Source organism: Cicer arietinum, chromosome 4 (assembly GCF_000331145.2).
Source record: "Cicer arietinum cultivar CDC Frontier isolate Library 1 chromosome 4, Cicar.CDCFrontier_v2.0, whole genome shotgun sequence".
Classification (NCBI taxonomy): domain Eukaryota; kingdom Viridiplantae; phylum Streptophyta; class Magnoliopsida; order Fabales; family Fabaceae; genus Cicer; species Cicer arietinum.
In genome coordinates, this window is record NC_021163.2 from 32,332,738 (window position 1) to 32,351,476 (window position 18,739).

General features: G+C 30.8%; 2 protein-coding genes across 2 annotated transcripts; both read left to right on the plus strand.

Moving 5' to 3' along the window:
• Nucleotides 1-1,250: 1,250 nt before the first annotated feature.
• On the plus strand, nucleotides 1,251-4,880 carry LOC101492285 (zinc finger AN1 and C2H2 domain-containing stress-associated protein 11-like). Its single transcript, XM_004513708.4, has 2 exons — nucleotides 1,251-1,504; nucleotides 3,953-4,880. The coding sequence occupies exons 1-2, from the start codon at nucleotides 1,406-1,408 to the stop codon at nucleotides 4,721-4,723; spliced, it is 870 nt and encodes a 289-aa protein (XP_004513765.1). The 5' UTR covers nucleotides 1,251-1,405; the 3' UTR covers nucleotides 4,724-4,880.
• A 13,166-nt stretch (nucleotides 4,881-18,046) lies between these two features.
• LOC140920034 (secreted RxLR effector protein 161-like) lies at nucleotides 18,047-18,481 on the plus strand. Its single transcript, XM_073367344.1, has one exon. It carries the CDS (start codon nucleotides 18,047-18,049, stop codon nucleotides 18,479-18,481), a length of 435 nt encoding a protein of 144 aa, XP_073223445.1.
• The last annotated feature ends 258 nt before the right edge of the window (nucleotides 18,482-18,739 follow it).

An 18,739-nucleotide genomic window follows, 5' to 3' on the forward strand; every position in this document is an offset into this window, starting at 1 on the left:
TAATTAATAACATATGAATAATTAATATATCTAGATTGATATGAGATACGATATGTAGAATGATTAACATTCATGAAATTTAAATAAAACGCCGTAAAAATTTAGTTTTTAATTTCAATTTTTTTCTTCACGTTTTTAGTTTAATTAATGACTTATGAATAATTAATACATCTAAATGAGTTTGTTTGATTCACATCTCAAAAATTCTATTTTAGTATTTTAGAATTTAAAAACTAAAAAACTAGTTTGGATTACTTATTTTTAAAAACTGTTTCGTAAAACTATTTTTAATATTATACTTTTTAAAACTAAAAAAGCAAAACATATAAATGGTGTTTTGTTTGGTTGTGTTTTACTTTTTAAAAAATATTTTATAAATAAATTTTAGAAAACTGTTTTTAAAAAGAAAATTAAAAAAAAATTTGTTTAGCAACTCCAATTTTTAAAACAGTTTTTGATTAGAGTTAAAAAAAACTGAAAAATAAAAAATAAAACACAATTTATCTGTTTTACTTTTTTTAGTTTTAAAAAGTATAATATTAAAAATAGTTTTACAAAACAGTTTTTAAAAACAAATAATCCAAACAAGTTTTTTAGTTTTTAAATTTTAAAATACTAAAATAGAGTTTTTGGAATGCGAATCAAACAATTTTTCAGTTTTTTTAATTAGTCAAAAACTGTTTTAAAATTTTGAATTGTCAAATAGATTTTGTTAAAATTTTATTTTTAAAAATAGTTTTCTAAAATTAAATTATAAAATAGTTTTCAAAAACTAAAAAGTAAAACACAATCAAACATTGTGTTTTACTTTTAGTTTTTGAAAACTATTTTATAAATAAATTTTAAAAAACTGAAAAATAAAAAGTAAAACGCTATTTATCTGTTTTGCTTTTTTAGTTTAAAAAAATATAATATTAAAAATAATTCTACAAAACAACTTTTAAAAACAAATAATCCAAACAAACTTTCTTCAAAAATTTTAAAATACTAAATAGAATTTTTCGAATGTGAATCAAACAAATCTTAAAACTGCAATTAAACTTATTTTTTTTATCAATTACTCAGATGATTTTTAAAAAGAAAACATTTATAAAAAAATGTTAATTTACGTGATCAAAGGTACATTTAAATTTTTGAAAAATGTATTTCATAATTTACAAAATTATGTGACCAATTTGTTTATTTCCCAATTTACAAAAGTCTGTGACAAAATTTGTTTATTGACTCGCATTATAAACGACGGTAATATAGACCCAGTATTTTTATGACTACATTGTGAAGGAGTCAAGCAGAGGACTTATTCCGACGACGCGACGACCCCTTCCCTTTTAATTCCTCATTACTTTTTTCTCTTAAAATTTCTGAATTTCATTTGAATTTGAATTTAGTTTGTATTTGAGTTTGAATGGGAACTCCGGAATTCCCAGATCTGGGAAAACACTGTGCTGTTTCCGATTGCAAACTCATTGATTTCTTGCCCTTCACTTGCGATCGCTGCAACCAGGTTTCTCCTTCTTCCATCCTTTTTATTATTATTATTATTAATTGGATTATTTTTTCATTTTTCATGAATTATTGTAGTATAGTACTTGTGGTTCATTCGTTCGGATTATGAAACATACAAATACAAGTATGCCTAAAATAATGATTTTGAAATATGTGCTTTTTAGCAAATATAGATCATTGGGTTAGATGTAACATCAATGGTGGAGATTTAACATAAAGCTAAGTAACTTTTTATTTTGGTACTATGCAATCTTTACTTACATGATTGATTGATGAAAAATTGAAAAGTATAAAGCAATGTAATATGCGTTTTATTGATTATTTTTTAATTTTGAATTTTGATGTATGATTAAACGGCTACATTTAACATTTGTTTTCTCATTATTGCCCTTGATCTACTCCGTCATATCATCTTTCTTTCACTATATGATGACTTTTATGTTCTTTGGCGAAAATCCCTTTTGCCATAAGCTTATTCATTTACGGATCCTGTAGAAGTTATTTGGTTTATTTAATAACATAATGGATTGACTTATTTGAGTTTATCTACTAGCATAAACACTTGTGAGGCTTTTTGGGTTAGTTTATGAACATAGCTTACGACATATTCATAAGTTGCTTTCAACTTATTTCCATAAGCTCTTCAGGATAGTTTATGAAAATAGCTTATAACTTATTTGAAAACAATTTGATTTGATTTTATGTTTTGCTATATAGAATAGTTTATACATAGCACTTACATGATAAGTGCTTATATGCTTATACTATTAGCGTTTAATTAATTTGTTTATCCAAACAGGCCTAGAATAACTAATGACATGCTCATAAGTTGTTTTCGACGTATTTTCGCTAGCTCCCAAAAATAGGCTTATATGAATAAGCACTTAATTTATCTCCCTAGAATAGCTTATTGAATAATTACTTAGGTACTTGCTAAACCAAACATTGCTCTCCATAATTGATACAAATGTCTAGGAATTGTGGGGACAAAATTGGTTAGTGGTGCATGTTTGGATTAAAGATTGCAAACCGAGTTTTCAAAAGCACCCTTCTCCTTGGTTCCATTTCAAACTGAGTTTGAAGGAAAAAATTGGTTTTGCAAGATAACATGTGCAAATAAGGAACATTTTGCTGAATAGATTAATCTAAGAAATATCAGAGAGGTATATAGGCTTTCTTTGATCATTAGTAAATGAAGTAATCATTGGCATTTGTGATCAGGTCCAAACCTATGCTGAATAGATTAATCTATGATCTATATAATTGAAACACACAGTTACATTATAGCCTTATCGGATGGGAGAGGAGAGTGATAGTTAATGAGGGGGAAATTAAAACCAATTGAAGCTTCAGGTTTATTTTATTTAAGTAAGCTTCAAAATATATAGAATAAAAATATCATCAAAATTTTATGTGTACAAATTGAAGGGGTGTTGTAATGTTTTAAACTTCAGAATTTTAAATGATGAAACTCAACTAAAACTCTTGTCCCCCTCAAATAATACGGTTTGATTCTGTCTCTGCTCATGATTTTCCTTTTTGGTTACATATTGATGTATGATTATACAGTTCAATTTAAAATTTGTGTTTCTAACTTTTGCACTTGATCTGCTCAGTTATGTTTGTCATCTTTCGTCCACTATACGATTCCTTTGATTTTCTGCTACTTCTTTGGTGAAAATCCCTTTTACCATTTGCTTATCCATTTAAGAGTCGTCTCGAATAATTTAATTAAATTTTTTTTGAGTTAGCATAAACACCAAATATTTCATGACATGTTCATAATTTATTTTTAACTTATTTTAGTTAACTCCCAAAAATAGCTTATATGAATAAGCACCTAATTTATCTCCCTAGAATAGTTTCTCAATTAATCACTTAATCAAACTATTTAACTTACCTGCGATACTTGTGAAACCAAACATTGTTCTCCTTAATTGATAAAAATGTTTAGAAACTGTGGTGACAAAAATTGGTTAGTGGCACATGTTTGAATTAAAAGTTTGCAAACTGAAGTTTGAACCAACCTCATTTTGCAAGGGAAGGGAAATCAAAACTAATTGAAGTTTCAGGTTTAGTTTTTTTTACTTAAGCTACAACATCCACAAAATAAAAATATCATCAAATTATATGTGAAGGGTTGTTGTAATGTTTTAAACTTAAAATTCTAAATGAAACTCGACAAAAACTCTTGTTGCTCTCAAGAAATTTTCTTTAGTTCTGTCTCTGCTCATGATTTTTTGGTCACATCTTAGTCATTGTATTTTGTATTTCTTTATTTATGAGAAGCATCTTAACTTATGATGTTCATGCAAGCATTACTTGTGATTTCGCATGATGACATTCTGGTGATTTTTTTTTAATGGAAATATGGATTATTGTTCTTCCCCTCATCATTTTAAAGTGCTTTTGTTTGACCTAACTATATTAGCAAAATCCATTTTAGGTGTATTGTTTGGAACACCGAAGTTTTATCAAACATCAGTGTACAAAAGCTGACAAGCAAGACGTGACTGTAGTAATATGTCCACTTTGCGCCAAAGGAGTTCGCCTAATACCTGATCAAGATCCAAACATAACATGGGAGAATCATGTTAACACTGAGTGCGACCCATCAAATTATGAGAAAGTTACAAAGAAGAAAAAATGCCCTGCCGCTGGATGCAAAGAGATTTTAGTTTTCTCAAACACAATTAAGTGCAGGGATTGCAATGTAGAACATTGTTTGAAGCATAGGTTTGGACCTGATCACAAATGTCCAGGGCCTAAAAAATTGGAAACTACTTTCTCCTTTATGAATCTAATGAATAAGAACAGAAAACAGGAGTCGAAAACCAAATCAAGTTCAACGACCTCCTCCTCCTCATCTAACTGGACTACGAGCTTTCTTAATGCGGCTTCTAATATTCGAGCTTCAGCAGAGGCAGGAATGTCAAAGTTGAGTGGTGAAATTAACCAAGCATGGGGGACATCTAGCAACGGTGCGGGGAAAAGCAATGGCAGTGGTCAAGTTGAGCAATGTCCTCAATGTGGTGCCAAGTTTTCCTCGGTCACTACTTTAGTCGATCATGTACAGAAATCTCATGAAAGAAGTGGCAACCGATCCGGGCCGAAAGTTACGATTGATGTGTGTCCTAAGTGTAGTAAAGGATTCAGAGACCCTGTGGCCCTTGTGGAGCATGTTGAGAGGGATCATGGTGGAACTTCTAGAGCATAGGTATTAAGTTGATATTGAATTAATTTTGAAATTTGAAGTTGTAGTTTCTGAAATGGATAGTTCCTGGATGAATTCATTCAGTGTATAAACATTCTTTTCCCCAGTTTTATCGCAACACAAGATATGAATATAAATTTGAAGATGTTTTTTATTTCTACATCACAGCTGGAATAGTAACTTTTTTTGATGGCTTGATTACTTTACTAGTTTTCCTCTACAAATTTCTTCTTTTCATGGTTTGAATCAAACTGAGTTTTGAATTGTCATTATAAATGTTGGGCAAGACTGTTCCTTTGCTCACGAACGGGCTGCAGGAAGCTTTATTCTATATCACAGTGATACTTTTTAGATGACAACGATGTATGTAGCATCAATACTTCAAATTGAATTTGTGTTTGATGTCCAAATTAACATATTATCACATTTAATTAATTTCATCTTCTTTAATAACTATTTTGTCTAGTCTGCGTTTCAATTGTATTTCGTGTCTATGTTTGGTCAATGTTTCATAGTGACCGACAAACCTCTTTTTGTACAAATAGTTTATTTACTAAGACTAATGCAAACACACCCTGATAGATTGATCCACTAAAATAGTGTAGAGGTGGAGTGTGTTCAGATTTGAAGAGATTGATTAACAATAAGCACTTTCTTTTTGTTAAACCCTATAATTTCCAAGGGAATAAGACCCTGGTAATCTAGAATTCGATCAGGAGGTAAGTAAAATCTGATCAAAAATAATTTTAGTTAGGATTAACGTTAAGCACTTTGAGTAAGTGGATTAAATTTTGTTTTCAAGATCTTGGTCTTTAAGTTCTGAGATGCTCTCTATTTTTAGAGATGTTGGGTCTGTATATGAAATTTCAATGATTGGTGTTAAGATTCCTTGAAGACTTGATGAACATTATGAGTTCTACTTGATTCTGACAAACTTAACAATGTTTATATATACGAGTTTTGTCTTTTAGTGCAGTAGAGAGGAAAGTGAACACTTCATGCCTGAACACTGCATACCTTTCCATACTCACGAGGTAGTTGACAATGGCATTTTACTTTTGTACTTTTACCAAGTACTTACCTTTTTGTCTTTTGGTTAGAACTTTTTGATCCTCTATACTTCATTGAAGTTGATATTTTTTCCAATTAGGATATGGATGACTAAATGGATGGATTTGGATAATAATAAATGGATTAAAATCAATCCATTAATCCATTTACAATCCACTAAAAATTACTAAACAAAATTCAATTCAATTCATCCATTAGAAATAAAAACCATTTAATCCACCAAATATCTTTTTTAATAAATTAATATCTACAGTAATAATAATTTTATTATTTTTAAAAAAGTGTTTTTTTAAATATTTTTATATTATTTTAAAACTAATTTTATGTTTTTAAAAACTGTTTTTTATTTTAAAAAGAAAATGCTGATTTTAAAAACTATTTTTATGTTTTTTTATTTAAAAACAATTTTTAATATGTATAAAATAAATAATTGATTTATTATTAATTTAATAATAGGGCGGTGGTTGAGTGTTACCAATGGTGGAGCTCCAGCAGCCCTCAATTCAGCAGACAACACAAATCCGACGACCCTCATGGCGGCGAACGATTTGGCTCCGGCGACCCTCGGTGGTCGACGGTGAAGCTCCTTTAATTGACGGTGGTAGACGACAAAATTCTGGTTGCTGGCCACCACCCACCACCTCCTATTATTAATTATTAATAATTAATAAGTTATTTTATAAATTATTATATGATAATAATTATTTATATTTTTTGAATTTTTTTGAAATTTAATAATAATTATTTTTAAAATTCCATTTATTTACAAGAATAAAATTCTGTTTATAATAATAAATTATTATTTAAATTATATTAACCTAATAATTAATATAGTTAAAAGTTCTGTATTTTCAAAAAATATTTTTTGAAATAATAAATTTAAATCAGTTTTCAAAAATTAATAAATAAAATTAGTTTTAGAATTAATTATTTTAAAATACTTTTTTATGTTAAAAATAGTTTTTTTTATCAAAAAATATATTTTTGAAATAAATGTAAGTATATATTTTAAAATAAATAAATAAATCCATTGAATTGCATTTAAAAAACGTGTGATCCGTTGGATTCAGAAAAGAAAAAATTTGATGGATCGGATCAAATCCATTAACATTTTTATCATGTAATTGATGAATTTATACTTGGATGGATTAGATGGATCATGGATTAATGTACGTGATTGTCACCCTTAAACTACGATGATTTGTGAGCTTTCTATTTGATTTTACCGCATCCGAATAGTGATGAATGTATGAGAGATCACTTATATTGACTTTTGGAGTGATTTTTCCTTTATGATTAATCATAATATTCTCTTTGTATTTATCTCAACATTTTTTATCAATATTCTTTTTCTTGATTAGACCATCTCTTAGTTAATTCATTCAAGAACTCATATTAGATCACAAAATAGATTAATATCTCTTGATCGTTTAAACAATAAAGTTAAGAAAACATCGTTAAGAATTGTCTCAATAAATGTCAATATAAAAGAAAGTTGTGCATGATTTGATAATTGTAGGGTGTTTTTGGAGTGATGTTTCATAGGAGAATGATCAAGCAATTGACAATTCTTTAAATGGTTGGAAAGGTAGACGTTATAGTGACGAGGAGGAAACATTTGTTGCTATCAAATACCTAGCCAACCGAGCTAATAAGATTAAGAGAGACCAATCAAGTAAATGTAATTTTTAACATTCATATTGTTGGTATTTAGAGTAATGCAATGATAGAGGATGAAACTATAATTGAACAAAGAATAGTTCTTATTGCACTTCATCATACTCTTGTTGGGCAGCTTCACAACTTTAATGTTGCTCATGATGTGAGTTTATTTGGCACTCTTTGGAACAATGAAGGTGACACGGTTGATACTTGTCATAATCAGAGTTTTTCTGAGTTTTTCTGAAGTTGTTTCGAAGTCTAAAAAGAAAAAAAATAGAAAAGGTAGAGTGTGCCAATGTTTATGCTTATGTTTATTATTTTCCAATATCCTGTTGATATTAGAACTATTGCGATGTAAATTTTTTTTTTGTTACATTTGTGATATGATATCGCAATGAGTTGGAGTTTTATTATGGACAAGTTTGGATGAATATATGTGAAATCATTTCATTCTAATATTGCATGACTATTTATATAATGATTTCTTGTTCTATCATGAAAATCTTTTTTCCTTGCTCTTTCAAAACTCTAAGTGGGACAAAACTCATGATGCGTCTACTGAAGCACAAATGACACTTTATGAAAAATGGGAACACTTCAGTAGAGTGTGCTTTCAGATTATATCTTTTACCATGGAAAAATCCATCAAATAGAGCATTCTTGAAAGTGACAACTTGGATGATAAGAAAAGGGAAAGACAGTACAACATCTAGAACCTAAAAGGAAATCTTTTTAGGGAAACTTCTTCAAGGGAACTTGCAAATATTGCAAGAAGTATGGACATAGGGTTGATGATTACAATTTTCTAAAAAAGAAACTTGAAAAGTGATGTACATTTCTAGCTCTAGCTTGTTTTGAATCAAATATACAAAGTATTATGAAAAGTAATCTTCATTCACAACTTGGTCAACAATGATCTTGTTCAAAAATAATTATGAACAATATATTTTTTGATATTATGTTCTCAAGCCAATTCTTTATTTCTGAATCCAATATCAGTAGTTCTTCTAGATTGATTTTGTTTGTATGTTGTTCAAATTGAGTTTGTAAATTTTTTAGATTGATGATGTTCGTATTTTGTTGAGATTGAGTTTGTAAATTCTTTAGACCACCTCTGTTTGATCAAGAAGTTGTTGGAAGAAACATCAATAGACCACATGTATTTGATGGAGAACATTTTGAGTACTGGAATGACAGGCTAAGAAGTTTCTTTATTTCACAAGATCCAGAACTTTGAGACTTGGTGGAAGATGGTTATACTGCTCCAAAGAATATTGATGGTATTGAGATTCTAAGGAAAGAGATGAATGATGATCAAAAGAAGATGTGCAAGATGCATCATAAGTCCACAACATTCATGATAAATACAATAACTTTCAAAGAGTTTGACAAGTGCACCAACAAGAAGACAACAAATAGTATTTTATGATAGTCCAATTCTTACCTATGAATGAAACAAACAAGTTTAAGAAGAAAAGATCAACCTCCTAGCCAAAAAGTATGAACTGTTCAAGATGGAAGAAGATGAAGACATTGAAACAATGTTTTCCAGATTCCAAACTTTGGTCACAATATTAAACATACTTGAGAAGATTATACTACTGCTGATCATGTGACGAAGATACTAAGAAGTCTGCCAAGCAAGTGGAGACCTAAGATCATTGCCATTTAGGAAGCAAATGATCTGAATACTCTTAAGATGGACTAATAAATCAACTCTCTCAAATCACATGAAATTGAACTTGCAGAGAATGAGCCCAAGAAGAAACAACTAACCTTGGCTTTGAAATCCAAGCAGAAGAAAGTTTTGAAGACAACAACAGAATCAGAGGATGATGATTTAGACGATTAGAATGGAGACTTAGAGGAAGAAGAATTGGCTTTCATATCTAGAAAAATTCAGAAGATGTGGCACAACAAAAAGAAGAAATTTCCCTAAAGATATTCCAGGCAGTCCAACAAAGGAAATTATGGTAAATCTAACAAGAAAAACCTCATTTATTATGAATACAATGAACCTGGACATATCAAGTCAGAATATCTAAATGTGGAGAAAGGGACATATCATAGGAAAAATTCCATGCCCACGAAGAAGAGTATGATGGCTACATGGGATGATTATGATGAATCTTCTAGATCCAACGTAGATTCTGACTCTGAAAATGAATCAGCAAACGAAGAAATTGAGATGTCCTCAGCTTCCAAGTCAAAACACCAACCACGGTACTTGGATAGTGGATGCTCACGACATATGATGGGAGAAAATTTTATATTCCAATAACTAACATTGAGAAAATGAGGCACATTAACTTTAGGAGGAAAACAAAAAGGTCAAATCATTGGTCAAGGTACAATCGTTAATGATACTCCCCTTTCCATTAAAGATGTCTTGTTTGTTAAAGGTCTTAAGAATAATTTATTTAATATTAGTAAGTTAAGTGACAATAATTATATTATATTTAATCAAAAAACATGCAAGACAATTAGTCAGAAGGATGAATCTGTACTTTTTACAGGTCATAGGCCAAACAACATTTATAAGATAAATTTGTTTAGTGTAGAGAAACTAGAGGTTAAATGTCTTATGTTAGTAAATGAAGAGAAACTAATTTGGCACAAAAGATTAGGTCATGCAAACCTTAGATTAATTTCAAAACTAAATAAACTTCAACTAGCCATAGATCTACCTAAGCTTAGCTACAAAACTGAAATTATGTACGATTCTTGTCAAAAGAGAAAACAAACAAAGAACCCATTTACCCCTAAGAACATAGTCTCTACCTCAAAGGCCCTTGAGCTCTAACATACAGATCTCTTTGGGCCAGTGAGAACAACCTCTCTAAGTGGAAAGAAATATGACTTTGTTATAGTAGATGATTACACTAGGTGCACATGGGTAAAATTCTTAAGAAGTAAGGATGAATCCCACAAAGTGTTTATCATATTTTGTGAACAAGTAATGAATGAAAATAGTCTTAAGATTGTAACAATTAGAAGTGATCATGGAGGAGAATTTTAAAACAAGTTATTTGATAGTTTTTATGATGAGAATGGAATCTCTCACAACTTCTCTCCAAGAACACACCAACAAAAAAAAGTTATAGAAAAAATGTATCACTCCAAGAAATGGTTAGAATCATGTTAAAAGAGATGAATGTTACAAAATAGTTTTAGACTGAAGCAATTAACATTGCGTGTTATATTCAAAATAGAGTCTTAATTAGGTCTATATTGAGTAAAACACCATATGAATTGTGGAAAGATAAAAAGCCTAACATATCCTACTTTATATGTTGGAAAATATGTTGTACACTGCATGTTATATGTTGAACACCACGTGTTATATGTTGAACACTAAAGATAACCTTGGAAATTTGAATCTAGATCTCAAAAGTGTAACTTCATTGGATACTCAAATAGATCTAAGGCTTATAGAGTGTTTAACAGGGGAACAATGTTTTTTGAAGAATCCATACATGTTAAATTTGGTGACAAACTGCTTGACCTTGAAAAGTCAAAGCAACATGATGATAGTGCAGGTTTACCGGTACTAGAGGAAGCAAATGCATACAAACCAGAAGAACCTGAAAAATCAGATGATACAAGAAAGTCAGTAGAAGATGACATCTTCATAGGACGAATCTGATCAAGTAAGAAATAATCAAGATAAGTCAGATGGAAGATTTGGATGGAAGTACAACTCATTTCATCTTGAAACTCTAATTATTGGAAGTGCAAGTGTTCATTTGAGGATCAAATCATCACTAAAAGATACCACTTGTTTGGCTTCCTCTCATCAATTGAGACCACTTTTGTTGATGAATAATTGGTAGATAATGGATGGATTCTTACAATGCGAAAAAAGTTAAATGAATTCAAGTGGAATGATGTTTGGGATCTAGTACCTAGACCAAAGAAGAACATTATTGGAAACAAGTGGATTTAACAAGCTAAATGGAAAAGGTGAAATGGTTAGAAGCAAGGCAAGACTTGTCGCACAAGGCTACAATCAATAAGAGGGCATTGATTACACTAAGACATTTGCTTCAGTGGTCAGGTTAGAAGTTATTCGTATCTTACTTTCTTTTGCTACAAATAATAACATTACATTATTTCAAATGGATGTTAAAAATGTTTTTCTAAATGGTTATATAAGTGAAAAAGTTTATGTTAAATAACCCCCAGATTTTGAAAATTATGAATTTCCAAATCATGTTTTTAAACTTATGAAATCTCTGTATGGTCTAAAACAAGCACCTAAGGCATGGTATGATAAACTTAGTAACTTCATGCTTAAAAATAACTTTTAAAGAAGACAAATAGATAATACGCTTTTTAGAAAATCAATAGGAGATGACATTCTTATTATTTAAATTTTTGTTAATGACATTATTTTTGGATCTACTAATGGCACTATTTGCGAAAAAATTTCTAAATTGATCCAACTTGAATTTCAAATGAGTATGATAGAAGAAGTTAGGTTCTTCTTATGTATACAAATTCAGCAAAGTCAAAAAGGTATATACATTCATCAAACTAAATATACAAACGAGTTTCTCAAGAAGTTTGATGAAGATTTGAAGAGGATTTGATCAAGATTTATCTATAATAAAATATGAATAGAATCAATTTGAAAAATTTACAAACGCAATCTAAATAAAATACAATTCAGAATTATACAAAGACTAAATTGAAACTCAAATTTTAACTATAAATAGATACTTAAGGTTGAAGAAGAAAATCATCGAAAAGCAGAAAAAAGTAGTCTTAGAGTTCAAAGAGAGAAACACTTGTTTGAGTTAGAAATATTTTCTGAGTGTTCTTTTTTTAGAATGTGAGAATTATTATTATCATAAGCTTTTTAGAAGCAACTACTCAAGTTCCAATCTTTTGTGTCCAGCCTCATAATGGTTTAGTTCCTTCTTCAATCTGGGATTTTCAGGTTGTTAGGAGAAGACTTGGCTTGTATGGTTAGTTCCTCATAAGTCTAGGGTTTTCAGACTGTTTGGAAAGACTGGCTTGGAAGGGCAGGTGCTCTTTTGTATATTTAGTTTGATGAATGTATATATCTTTTTGACTTTGCTGAATTTGTATACCACGAAGAACATAAGTACTTCCGTCATTCTCATTTAAAATTCAAGCTGCATCAATTTAGAAAATTCTTCGCAAAGAGTGCCATTAATAGATCCAAAAATAATATTATCAACATAAATTTGAATAATAAGAATGTTATCTCCTATTGATTTCAAAGTTATTTTTAAGAAAAAAGTTACTAAGTTTATTATACCACACCTTAGGTGCTTGTTTTAGATGATACAAAGATTTTCTAAGTTTAAAAATATGATTTGAAAATTGAGAACTTTCAAAACCTCGAGGTTGTTTAACATAGATTTCTTCACTTATATAACCATTTAGAAAAGAACTTTTAACATCCATTTGAAATAATGTAATGTTATTATTTGCAATAAAATAAAGTAGGATACAAATAGCTTCTAACCTGGCCACTTGAGTAAATGTCTCAATGTAATCCATGTCCTCTTGCTGACTGTAACCTTGTGCGAGAAGTTTTGCATTTTTTCTGAAAATCAACTTGGTTCCAATAATGTTCTTCTTTGGTCTAGGTACTAGATCCCAAACATCATTCCTCTCAACTTCATTTAACTCTTCATGCATTGCAACAATCCATCATCATCTGTCAATGCTTCATCAATAGAGGTAGGCTCAATTGATGAGAGTAAGCCAAACAAATTGGTAGCTTTAAGTGATGATCTGGTCCTCAAATGATCACTTGCACTTCCAATTATTAGAGTTTCAAGATTAAATGACTGGTACTTCCATCTAGATCTTTCTTCTGACATATCTTGACTATTTCTGACTTGATCAAATTCATCCTTTGAAGATTTGTCATATCCTTCTTATTTGCTTGTATCCTTTAATTTTTCAAGTTCTTCTGGTTTGTCTGCATCTGCTTCCTTTGGTTCCGATAAACTTGCACTATCATTATCTTGTTGTGACTTTTCAAGGTCAAGTTGTTTGTCATCAAATTTAACATATATGGATTCTTCCACAATATGAGTTTCCCTATTAAACACAATAGATCCCAAAGAGTTCAAACACATATAGATCTATATATGTTCACTGGCCCAAAGAGATCTATATGTAAGAATTGAAAGGGCTTTGAGGTAGAGGTTGAGTTCTTAGGGGTAAATGAGTTTTTTGTTTGTTTTCACTTTCTACAATCTTCACACATAATTTTAGTTTTGTAACTAAGCTTAGGTAGACCTTTAACTAGTTGAAGTTTCTTTAGTTTTGAAATTAACCTAAAGTTTGCATGACCTAATCTTTTGTGCCAATTTAGTTTCTCTTCATTTACCGACATTAGACACTTAACCTCTTGTTTCTCTAGACTAAATAAATTTATCTTATAAATGTTTTTTTTTGCCTCTGACTTATAAAGAGTACATACCCATCCTTCTAACTAATTGCCTTGCATGTTTTTTGATTGAATATAATATCATGATTATTATCACTTAACTGACTAATACTTAATAAATTATGCTTAAGACCTTTAACAAACAAGATATCTTTAATAGAAAGGGAAGTACCATTACCAACTGTACCTTGACCAATGATCTGACCTTTTTGCTTTCGGCCAAAAGTCATTGTGCCTCATTTGCTCATAGTTAGTTCTTGGAACATAGACTTTTCTCCCTTCATATGTCGCCAACATCCATTGTCCAAGTACCATGATTGGTGTTTTAACTTAATTGATGAGGACATCTCAATTTCTTCATCTACTGATTCACTTCTAGAGTCATAATCTATGTTGGATTCGAAGACATAGTTGATATGAGACATCATAGCCAAATTTTCTTGTTCATCGTTAGAGGATTCCTCAGATTCATCCATGTAGCCAGTAGAGTCTTCTTCTAGAGTTTGGAATCTTTCCTCTTATGTTTCAATTTCTCCATATTTGAACATTCTGACTTGATATGTCTAGGTTCATTGCATCCATAGTAGATGATGTTTTTCTTGTCATATTTATCATTATTCCCTCTGTTGGATTGCTTGAAATATCTTTGTGGAAATTTCTTCTTTTTGTTGTGCCGCATCTTTTGAATTTTTATGGATATGAAAAGAACCTCCTCTTCCTCCGAGTTCATATTCTGATCATCTAAATCACTATCCTCTGATTCTGATGTTGCCTTTAGAACAATATTCTTCTTGGATTTCAAGGCCAGAGTTTTGTTCTTCTTCTTGGGCTCATCTTCTTCAAGCTCAATTTTATGTGATATGAGAGAGCTAATTAATGCTTCCAGCTTTAGAGTATTCATATCATTTGCTTCCTGAATGAAAGTGATCTTACGTCTCCACTTGCTTGTCAGACACCTAAGAATTTTCTTCACATGATCAGCAGTAGTATAACTATTCTCAAGTACCTTTAATTCTGAGACCAAGGTCTGGCATCTGGAAAACATTGTTTCAATGTTTTCATCTTTTACCATCTTGAACAACTCATACTTTTTGACTAAGAGGTTGGACTTTGCTTCTTGAACTTGCTTGCTTCCTTCATAGGCAAAAATTAGACTATCATAAATACTATTTTTCGTCTCCTTGTTGGTGCACATGCCAAACTCCTTGAATGTGATTGCATTTACCATGAAGTATCTAGACTTATGATGCATCTTGTACATCTTCTTCTGATCATCATTCATCTCTTTTCTTGGAATTTCAATACCATAAGTATTCTTCAGAGCAATATATCCATCTTCCACCAAGTCCCAAAGTTCATGATCTTACGAAATATAGAAACTTCTCAACCTGTCTTTCCAATACTCAAAAAGTTCTCCATCAAACAAAGGTGGTCTATTGACGTTTCCTCCAACAACTTCTTCACTAAATCCAGACATATTGAACCCTTGGATCTTTTCTCAAACACTGTAAAGTGCTTTGTCTTGGGACTGAGCTCTTATGCCAATTAAAGGCGCAAACACGAGAAGGGGGTTGAATTGTATTTCCAAAGTTGACAACTTTTTGATAATTTATATATAAATAAAAAACTAGTTTGGTTTTGGTGATTTACTTGGAGTAGAAGCAATCATATTCAAAGGCAGTAAACGATGAAAGCATAAATAATTTGACACATAGATTTATCCTAGTTCACCACTAACTTGGCTACTTCTAGTCCCCTCATTCAGAAGGCTTTAATACACTAATTCAAATACCTTGAATTACAGAGCACCTGACCCACCAAGCCAAACAACCTGACAACCCCATACTTTTGAGGAACTAACCACCTTGACCCTACAAGCCAAGTCTTCTCCTAACAACCTGAAAACCCCAGATTGAAAAAGGAACTAAACCACTATGAAGTTGGATACAAAAGATTGGAACTTGAGTAGTTGCTTCTAAAAAGCTGATGATAATAATAACTCTCACACTTTAAGAAAGAACACTCAGAAAATATTTCTAACTCGAACAAATGTTTCTCTCTTTGAACTCTAAGACTACTATTTTCTGCTTTTTGATGAGTATCTCCTTCAACGCTTAGTATATATTTATAATTAAATTTTGGGTTTCAATTTAGTCCTTGTTTAATTCTGAATTGTATTTTGTTCAGATTGCATTTGTAAATTCTTCAAATTGATTCTATTCATATTTTGTTGTAGATAAATCTTGATCAAATCTTCTTCAAATCTTCATTAAATCTTCTTCAAATATTCTTCAAATATTCTACAAATCTTGACCATATCTTCTTTCATACTCTTTGAAATCAAATATATTGTTCTCATAAAATACTCTTGTTATCATAAAAACTCTAAGTATAAAATGAGTTTGGTTCCAACAGCAAATGTGTATCAAAAACTATTTATGAGCTTATAACGGGAAAGAAGTTGAGCTTCAAACATTTTCATGTGTGGGGTTGCAAGGTAGAAGTTAGACCTTATAATCCTCAATAAAGAAACTTGATCTGAAGACTATCAGTGGTTTCTTTATTTCCTTTGCAAAAACTCTAGAGGTTGCAAATTTTATTGTGTGTCTTATTCTACGCTAGTCATTGAATCTGAGCAAATGGTCTTCTTTGAAGACGACTTACATAGTAGGAGTTCTACGTCGTGACCAATCTTTATAAAGGAAGATTGAACATTTCTACCTATGCCTCATGTTTCTCATCCAACAGGTGTTATGGTTCCAAATACTCATAATAATGACTAGAATCTTCAAGAAGATGATACAATGGCACCAATGATAAGTGAACAAGAATATGACAATATCCTACAACCGACTACTATTGCTAAATCGAATGATGTTGTTGAAGCATTTCCAATGAGATGATCTCATAGAGCACACAAGTCTTCAATATTTGATGATTGTGTCGTATATCTTCAAGAACAAGTTTGACCTTCATGATGATGATGGTCTTATTACCTTTAATGAAGCAATCTCTTATTCTCATACTTATGATTGACCTCCATGATGCATGGTGAATTATCTTCTATGTCTCATAATGACATTTGGGGATCTCATGGAGCTGCTTGTTGGTTGCAAGGTTGTTAGGTGCAAATGGGTTATTAAAACCAAACATAATCAATATGGTAAAATTGATAGTTACAAAGTTAGACTAGTAATGAAAGGCTATAGGCAAAGATAAGGGATTGATTATAAAGAGACCTTCTCACTTGTCTCTACCAAGGATGCCTTTCGAGTTGTTGTGCCATTGGTTGCACATTTTAATTTAGAATTTCATCGAATTATTGTGAAGATAGATTTTTTGAATGGAAAGCTTGTTGAAGATGTTTCCATGATTCAACCTGAAGGTTTTGCTGAAACAAGAAAAGAACACTTGATGTCCAAGCTGAAGAAATCTATCTACGGATTAAAACAAACATCTAGCAATGGTATTTGAAGTTTGACCAAGTCGTCGCTTCTTTTGGTTTTAATAAAAATGCCTTACATAAGTGAATTTATTTAAAGACTACTAAGAGCAATTTTATTTGAAGTTTGACCATTGGTTGCACATTTTAATTTAGAATTTCACCGAATGGTTGTGAAGATAGATTTTTTGAATGGAAAGCTTGTTGAAGATGTTTCCATGATTCAACCTGAAGGTTTTGCTGAAACAAGAAAAGAACCCTTGGTGTGTAAGCTGAAGAAATCTATCTATTGATTAAAACAAGCATCTGAAAATGGTATTTGAAGTTTGACCAAGTTGTCGCTTCATTTGGTTTTAATAAAAATGCCTTAGATAAGTGCATTTATTTAAAGACTACTAGGAGCAGTTTTATAATTCTTGTGTTATACGTCAACGATATTCTTCTTGCTAGTAGATGCATTGAACTTTTGACTGAGACAAGACTAATGTTGAGTAGCCAATTTGATATGAAAGACCTTGGTGATGCTTCAATTGTTTTGGGCATTCAAATTTTTCATAATAGATCATGTGGTGTTCTTGGATTATCTTAGAGAGAATATATTGAAAATATCCTCAAGCAATTTAATATGCATTCTTGCTCCTCAGGCACTGCGCCTATTCAAAAAGATAATATGCTCTCTAAATCTCAATGTTCTAAAAATGATAAATTAATTGTTTAAATGGAAAAAGTCGTATATGCTTTCGTTGTTGGTAGTTTAATGTATGCTCAAGTTTGTACTTGTCCTGATATCGCCTTTGTAGTTAATTCTTTAGGGAAATACTTGAGCAACCCAGGTTTGGGTCATTGGAAAATAGTTAAAAAGGTCTTGCGATATTTGCAAGAACCAAAGATTATTTGCAAGAACCAAAGATTATATTCTGACTCTGATTTTCCAAGTTTCCCTGACGACCCAAAGTCTACATCCAACTTAATTTTTATGATGGTTGGAGAAGCTATTTATTGGCAGAATGTTAAGAAGACTCTTACAGCTACCTCTACCATGGAGGCAGAATATATTGCTTGCTATAAGGTACCTTGTCAAGCTATGTGGCTGAAAAACCTAATCTCTCGCTTTAAATTTGTTGAAAGCATATCTAGGCCACTTGTGAAATAATGTGACAATACTATTGTCATGCATTTCTCTCACAACATTAAGAGCTCTTCTTGCTAAAAGCATTTTCACATTAAATATCTATTTGTCATAAAGAAAATTCTTGAATCTCATACTCGAATGAACATCTTGCTACCAAAAATTTGTAGGAGATCCATTAACCAAGGGTTTAGCCGTCAAAGTTTTTCAGAGGCGGGTAGCCAATATGGGTTTAACTAAGTCATTTGATATTATAGATTAGTGAAGTTTGAATTGCCATAT

What these genes read in the sequence shown, in the direction of transcription:
- LOC101492285 (XM_004513708.4), top strand. Translation starts at nt 1,406, where the DNA reads ATGGGAACTCCGGAATTCCCAGATCTGGGAAAACACTGTGCTGTTTCC. An exon ending in CTTGCGATCGCTGCAACCAG is followed by an intron (nt 1,505 to 3,952) that starts GTTTCTCCTTCT and finishes AATCCATTTTAG; the next exon opens with GTGTATTGTTTGGAACACCG.
- LOC140920034 (XM_073367344.1), top strand. Translation starts at nt 18,047, where the DNA reads ATGGAAAAAGTCGTATATGCTTTCGTTGTTGGTAGTTTAATGTATGCT.